The sequence below is a fragment of the Venturia canescens genome, chromosome 3, assembly GCF_019457755.1.
Source record: "Venturia canescens isolate UGA chromosome 3, ASM1945775v1, whole genome shotgun sequence".
Lineage (NCBI taxonomy): Eukaryota > Metazoa > Arthropoda > Insecta > Hymenoptera > Ichneumonidae > Venturia > Venturia canescens.
In genome coordinates this window covers 19,762,143-19,770,124 of record NC_057423.1, presented here as the reverse complement: position 1 = coordinate 19,770,124, position 7,982 = coordinate 19,762,143, and the positions used below count along the sequence as shown (strand labels likewise).

At 54.9% G+C, this 7,982-nt stretch overlaps 1 protein-coding gene across 1 annotated transcript; it reads left to right on the top strand.

Moving 5' to 3' along the window:
* Positions 1–2,210: 2,210 nt before the first annotated feature.
* On the top strand, positions 2,211–2,702 carry LOC122408470 (vegetative cell wall protein gp1-like). Its single transcript, XM_043415266.1, has one exon. The coding sequence runs from the start codon at positions 2,211–2,213 to the stop codon at positions 2,700–2,702; it is 492 nt and encodes a 163-aa protein (XP_043271201.1).
* Positions 2,703–7,982: the final 5,280 nt, after the last annotated feature.

Here is a 7,982-nt window from a genome sequence, read left to right as displayed (position 1 = left end):
TCGGCGCGGTCCTGACGCAGGTCCGAGACGGAGTAGAACTCCCCATAGTCTTCGCAAGCCGAATACTCTCCGCCCAGCAGCGCAAGTACACCGTGACTGAGCGCGAGTGCCTCGCAGTGTTGTGGGCCGTCAAGAAATTTCGCCCATACATCGAGGGCGCCCAGTTCACGGTGATAACGGATCACAGCAGCCTCACCTGGCTCCGGAATCTGCGTGACCCCGCCGGCCACCTCGCCCGCTGGGCCATCGCCATGCAAGCCCTGAATATGACCATCGTCCACCGAAAAGGAGCCCTCAATGTAGTCCCCGATGCCCTCTCGCGAATGTACGAGTCGACCGACTACGCCCTAGACGCTATCGGCCAGGCCGTGGACCCCTGGTACACCGAGAAAATGGAAAACGTCCGAGAGTTCCCCTGGAAATACCCCAACTGGAAAATCCACGAAGATAAGCTATACTATCACAGCCCCCACCACCTAATAGAGTCCACCCTAACCGACCTCGATTCCTGGAAACTAGTCCTGCCCCTGGAAGCCCGCCCCCGAGCCCTGCACCAAGCTCACGATTGCCCCCAAGCCGGCCACCTGGGAGTCGAGAAGACTCACCGCAGGATCTCCCAAGACTTCTACTGGCCCGGCATCTATCAGGACGTGGCCCAGTACGTTACCCGTTGCCCTACCTGCCAGCTTCACAAGGTCCGACAAGGCCCCCCCAGTGGTCTGATGCGAGAACGCACAACCGAGAAGCCGTGGGACGTCGTGGTCGCCGATGTCATGGGCCCCTTCCCCCCGAGCCGGTCCCAGAACCGCTACATCATCGTCTTTCAGGACCTGTTTACCAAGTTCGTCGTGGCTAAAGCCGTGCGGGCCGCCACGGGACGCACCATTATGGACGCCTTTCACGCGCTCGTACAGAACCACTGGGGGAACCCGAAGTATCTGCTGACTGACAACGGGACGGAGTTCGTCAACCACGTCGTCACGCAACACCTGAGTGAGAGTGGGATCCGCCAGACCACGGTCCCCCCGTACCACCCCCAAGCCAACCCCGTGGAAAGAGTCAACCGCACCCTAAAGACCATGATCTGCTCCTACGTCTCCCTGGACCAGCGCGACTGGGACAAGCACCTCGGCGACCTGTGTTTCGCCCTCAACACCGCCGTGCACTCCTCCACCACTATGACCCCGTTCTTCCTCAACACAGGCCGGCACCCCCGCCCAATCAACGCCCTCCAGGCCGAAGACCCGCAGCCTCAGCCCCTAACCCCCGGAGATCCTGCCATGTGGGCCAACCGGATGAACCGGCTGGCCTATCTGCAGGATTTCGTACAGAGGCAACTGGGCATGGCCGCCCGGTGGCAAGCCAAGTACTACAACCGTGGGCGCAAGGACGTCCGGTACCAGGTCGGCGACCTGGTTCTCCGGCGACACCGCGTCCTCTCCTCCGGCGCGCAGAACTTCGCCGCGAAGTTAGCCCCCCGTTTCGAAGGCCCCCACAAGATACTAAAAGTCCTCTCCCCGGTAGTCTACGAAATCGATGACCCCAACAGCCGCAAGAACCCCCGAGTCCACATTAAAGATCTGAAACCCTACAAACCCCCCTGCACCGTTGAAGATGACGGCGAGCCTGCCATCGACGTAATTATCACCGGCCCGGCTGCGCCGGGCGGCGAGCCCACCATCGACGTCATCTACACCCAGCCGAACTCCACCGACGATCCGCCACCGCCCGCCCCCCCCCCCCCCCGCGGCGCGCGGGACTACGGTCCCGCAAACCGGCCGCGTAGCCCGGAACGGTCCTCCCCATCGGCCTTACTGCTGCCGGTTCAACTCCATTCGCTCAACAGTCCCGCTTTGATAAACTTTCTTTTACCCCTGCGCACGCACACCCTATCGCAACCCCTGCTTGCCTGCACGCTTTCACCAACGCTTGTTTGCTTTTCTTTTTTTTTCTCCTTGCACAGCATGAGCGGCTTGCTTTTGGCCCGTAGGCGCCGCGTCATCCGGCCGCCATATAGGCTGCCGTTCGGGACCGCGACCCCGTACCCCTACGCCATCTGGCGGAACCCCCTCGCCCCCATCCCCCTTTCCATCCTCCCCTACCCCAGCACCGAGGCCCCTACGTCGTTCTCCCACACGTGGGACGAGGAGTGCCACTGCGTGGCCTGCTCGCCGCGCGCGCCACGCCACCCCCCCCTCTTTTCGGTCCACATGACCCTTCGCCCCGAGTCCCCTCCTGGTTCCCTCGGCCCGTTGGGGTGCACCATCCCTGAGCCCCAATCCTCCTCCTCCGAGTCCGGGACCCTCACCCCCTCGACGGTCGCGCAGTCGCCCTCACCCCCCGCGATGGAGGTCGACCCGGCCGACACCGCGGAGGTCACGCGGCGGCTGACCGCTGTCGCCCGGATGCTGGCCCCGGAGCCCGACCCACCTAAACGACCCCAGCCACCGCCACCCCCGTTCCCTAGTTCCGCCTGGCCACCTCTGCCCCCTTTCTCGCCTCCGAACCCTCATCACCTCCGCGGCGAACGGTACTCCGCCGTCGCTTCGACCCAGCCACCTTCCCTGACTTCCCCACCTCCCCTGCCGCCCTCCTGGCGACTGTCCAACCTGCTCCCCTCCAGCCCCTCCTCCCCCGACCCCAGATCCCGCATCCCGATACCCCCCGTCCCAGGACCGCCCCGCCAGCCATCCCAGCCCTGATGAGCCTCCGAGTCTCGCCCCCGCCGACCCTATTCCCCCCCGCGTCCCCTCGCCGGGGCCTTCCATCCCTCTCCCCGTCCCCAGCGACCTCAGGCCGCTCCCCTCACCCGCTCCGAGACCCCGTCCGACCGTTCCCTCAGTCCTCGCCCCCGCCGGCCGTATTCCCCCCCGCGTCCCCTCGCCCCCTCCTTCCACCCCTCTTCCCGCCCCCCTCGGCCTCAGGCCGCTATCCTCGACCACTCCGAGACCCCGTCCGACCGTTCCCTCAGTCCCCGCCCCCACGGCCACCCGTGAACCCAGCCCCCCTTCCGCCCCCGGCCCCAAGTCCCTTCTGCTGGGGCTGCGACCGGCACGGGCATGACACGTCCGAGTGTCGCTACCGGATCGAGAACCGGCGTCGGCCGTAGACCCCAGCGAGGGCCGCCCCGAGCCCCCAGGCCATCTCGCCCCATCCTCCCCCCCCCCCCCCCCACGCCACTCCTAGCCTCCCTTGTCAGCCCCGCGTGAAGCCCTGAGCCCCAACCGGTAAGCCCGAACGGCAAGCCTTCCGAGCCCCCCGGGGCCGTCAGTAATTGCACATTCACTCAGCGACAGCATTGGAGTCCCAACCGATACGCCAGGGAGCAGCCACCGCTTCACCGGCGAAGAACCACCGAGACATCCGAGACCCGAAACCAGCGACGTTGCACCGTAGACCCAACGACAGCGTCAGCCCCGCCAACGAATCTAGTCCGTAGACCTAAGCTGGTCCTGTAAGCCCCGACTGTGATTATTGTAACGTGAAGTCTGTGATGTTAATCGGCGCGATAGCGCCAAAGAGTCAGTAAAATAAGTGTTGACGGCGTGCAACGCCATTCCTTTTTTGTTAAAAGCTCGATATTGCCCCTGGCTAACGATGTACGAGTTGCGACCCCGAAAGGGGCAGAGAGCCAACACGACAGCCTACGAATTGTGTGGCGTAAAGACCGTCCACCCGGTACTTTAGTCAATCCGGGGGGAGTTGTGACGTTGTAGCCACTCCGTCACTAAGAGTCGTGGGACCGTCCCACCACAGCGCTCTCACCCCCGACTAGCAGTCAGCCGAGCCCTATTTCCTCGTCAGCCCTCGGGCCAGACTTCCTCTGAGTCCTCGTCGTACTCCTAGCTGTAGTCCTAGCTGTAAGTCCTAGTTGTAAGCTCTAGCTGTAAGCCCCCGTCCTGAGCCTACGCACGCCGCCAACGATCAAGACCCGGACCACCGCAGCATCTGAAAAGGCACCACCAGAACTCAGCATCGATTCCAGCCACGCAAGAAGAGTCCCTGCCCCGCTCACTCAACCCTCAGCCCTCACCATTCCTACCCCGCAACAACACTCCTCCACTCAGCCCTCAAATTGCCCTCGCACTACACCCACCCGATACTCCCTAGTCCCCTGCTATTCCCCCCCCCCCCCCCATGGTCTTGCGCTATCAGGCGAAGAAAACAGGAACAACTCACCTACGGTGAGGGAAGAAACCCCTCACCGGTCAAGGCCAGCGTGCAGCCCTGAAGAGCCCCCACCGAAGAGGCGAAACCCACGCAGCAGGAGTCGAGTCGGAGGTCCCCTAACCTCCAAACGTCACCGCACGGGCAGCCGCACGACCTCGAACGGTTGCTCGCCGGGCCTCCGGCGTCGAGGCTCCATCCCGGTGGACACCTCTCATCGTCGTAACACCGACACGAGCCCTCGGAAGGCGATCCGCGCACAAGACACCAGGAACGCTGCACCGGCCGTATTTCCCGTCTCGAAAACTCCGAGCTGTCAACAACTCGCCGGTCCGAGCTGTCGGTCGCAGTGCCCCATTCAGCTACGGTGGCGCTGGGCATCAGTGCATCGACCCGTGGTGTCTCACGGGGATCAAACGTCGAAGAGCGGGTTACGCAACCCGCCACCGCGGCGCCTGTAATCAGCATCGTGACACGAGGCGCCACACCAAGGATCGAGAATCAATTACGAATCGTGACGTCACACGCCAGCAGCCAATCGAGTCCCGACTTCCCAGCCCCGTTCACCTCCCCGCCTCTCCCCCTCGCCACCGACCTCATCGAGATGCGCGGAATGAGTCACCGCCATTGGACCCCCCGCCGACGCGCGTATCGATCAATTATCGATCGGTGTTGCGCAAGCAGGAAGAAGATAGCGAAATCCGGCACGAGGCCTCACTTCTTCACGACTCGGCGTGCGTACCGTGGCTACTTGCGATCCTCGAGTATTCATTTTTTTTCCTTTTGTAACAACGCGAACGTTCAAGACGACCCAGACTTTCCCCGGACTTCCAACGATTTTCTTGACGACCCGAGTAGAACGCGAGGCACGGAGTATTGTTCCGACCGAGACGACCAGCAGCGAAAGTAAGTCGTTTTTGTTCTCTATGAAGCCGCGACGAAAGAAGCACGTGGCCGACGGCCATCTTTCCTCCCGGCTCCTTACGCACTCACCAAGTCGTGCGCCTGTTTCCCCGGATTATTTTCCGAGCCATTGGGCTCGTTTGAGCGCAATTCAAGTCGCTTCGCCCCGGTTTCGCCCGATTATCCGTCGCGTGGCGGAGAAAAAGTGCTGTGGTGGTGAAAAATAGTGTATCGAACCGTGCGTGGGCAGCGGCCCTCTTTCCCCCGTTCCCCCCCCCTTTTTTTTGTCTCTTTCTCGAGCTGATTATCAGCCCCGCGCGAGTTATACCGAAAGTCAATTGTATCCGGAAATTCACGGGTATTGTAAGACGCCTGAGCGACAGGCGCCCACCGACCCGACGATTTCGAGTCTCGTAGCCGCCCCCCCCCCCCCCCCGTGTTTTCCCTTCTATCTTTCGCGAGAGAAACCCGGCGGAATTGTTACGGGTTATGTTTTTTTTGTTTTCTTCTTCCCTGCGTGCTGTTCTTCTGATACAATCCCGGAGAGATTGTCACGGGTTCTATTTCTTTTCTTTTTGTTACTTTTTTGTATAAAAATTAACTGGCGCCCAGTGATCGTTGTCCTGCGGAATAAAGCTTATTTTTTGTGTTATCACTTCTATTAAAAATTGGTTTCTCATTAATTTCATTTTTACCCCCTGTTTATTTCTTTCGGACCATTTCAGCCAGCAGCGACGAAAAATATCGTCATAATATATTGAGACGAACTAGATCATAGAGCGTACGGCCTTACCGACGGCAACGAGCGATACGCGTATCACTCAACGAGAGGCGCCAGCGTACGGGCTCGCTTATCGACCCGCACCACATAGATCACCCGAAGAACCAATTTTCATTAATTTCATTGAATAAATCATTTCTCGTCAACAACAAAAGACTGAATTGAATAAGAAATTTTGGTGCGAACTAACCAGTGGCAATGTCAGAGCAAATTCATTTCATAAAATAAGAAAAACTTATCAAACAATTTCGAAGCAATCAATTAAAATTTAAATAGTTTTCGCGCGTCACTGCGACTAAGGCTCGTAAGAGCCAATCGAAAAACTCCGCCAATAGGCGAATTTTTCAATCTCCAATAAGAAAATTACTTAGTCTCCATTGGCGAGTATGAATTATTGCACAGGCGCGGTTCATTAAAACGAAATTTCACTATTGGTCGAAATTAAGCGACCAATAATAAAGTACACCGAGGATAAAATTAGCCAACCAGGAATTTTAGAGCAAACGAAGGTTCGAGATCTTAATAAGCGAGCGAGCCCGCCAAATTATTATGATTATTTCGCGTTGTTGTATCGGCCCAGTATAAAAAGGCATCGAGAGCGAGTCTCAACTCAATAGCCAGTCTTGCCCTCATCACGCTTGACTCGCTTCCGCACGCCGTTCTGAGACTGAGCAACTCAGATCCGCACACGCAATTCACCAGCCGATTCTGACTTCGCAACTCAGAATACGCTTTGCAAAACGTAGATCACCACCGACTCAGTTTGGAAGGGCAGGCCCCATTCGGCTCCGTTTGGGTTCAAGATTTCCACTCTGGGGCACCGATCTGACCAGAAGGGCGGGGACAGTTCGATTTCGTTCTGGACCAAGATTTCTGCCAGATTACCCATCCTTCTCCTGCCAAGAGGGCGGTGACCGTTCGGCTCCGTTCGGTCACAAGATTCTTGGGGGAATCCTTCCTTCCATGCCAGGAGGGCGGGGGCAGTTCGGGTTCGTTCTGCCTTAAGATTCCTGGCTGGACTGAATTCCGGTTGACAGGTGCCAACGTTTAAGGCAAAAACTTAAGATCGACTTGACTTTTGTAAGAAATCAATTATTTAGTTTGCGAAATCGATCATTTAATTTGCGAAATCAATCATTTAATTTGAGAAATCAATCATTTAATTTGCAAAATCAATTATTTAATTTGCGAAATCGATCATTTAATTTGCGAAATCAATTATTTAATTTGCGTAATCAATTATTTAATTTGCGAAATCAATTATTTAATTTGCGAAATCTATTATTTAATTTGCGAAATCGATTATTTAATTTGCGACATCAATTATTTAGTTCGCGAAATCGATTATTTAATTTGCGTAATCAATTATTTAATTTGCGAAATCAATTATTTAGTTTGCGAAATCAATTATTTAGTTTGCGAAATCAATAATTAATTTGCGAAATTGACTCTTTAATTTGCGAAAGTCAGCTCTTTAATTTGCGAGATTGATTCCTTAATTTGGAAAAGTTAATTCTTTAATTTGCGAGATTGATTCCTTAATTTGGAAAAATTAATTCTTTAATTTGCGAGATCTAATTCTTTACTTGCGGAATTTATCCGTAATTACGAAAATTGCCGTTCTAAAGGCGAAATTAATGTTTAAAGGCGAGGTCGAGTCATCAGCGTGCGATCATATTTTTATAAAAGAAAAACACCAAAAGCAATAAGGACAAGTCCCTTTGCGCGAACCAAAATTCTCATTGTACACGACTCACAAACCACATTTTGAATAAACTTTTTGTTTCTTCACAGATCTTTCCTCACACTTTTGTTTTTCTTTCATGCCTGCTCCTTTACTCTATAAGAAGCTCGAATCTACGCGTAATGGGGTGGTCTAACAGAAAAGAGTACCGTTACAATATATATTTTTATTTTATATTTCTGAAAAAATATAAAATAAAAAATCTCTCTCTCTCTATATAAATTTTATTTTTAAAATGGATAAAAAAAAGCAAAAAATAAAAATTAGAAAGAAAAAATAAAAAATAAAAATAAAATAAAATAAAAAATATATATTGAAAAACTCACCAGGGTGACGCGTCTCTCTCTGTCCCCGATCCAGGCTCCACGACGTTGTCTCGCGCACCAC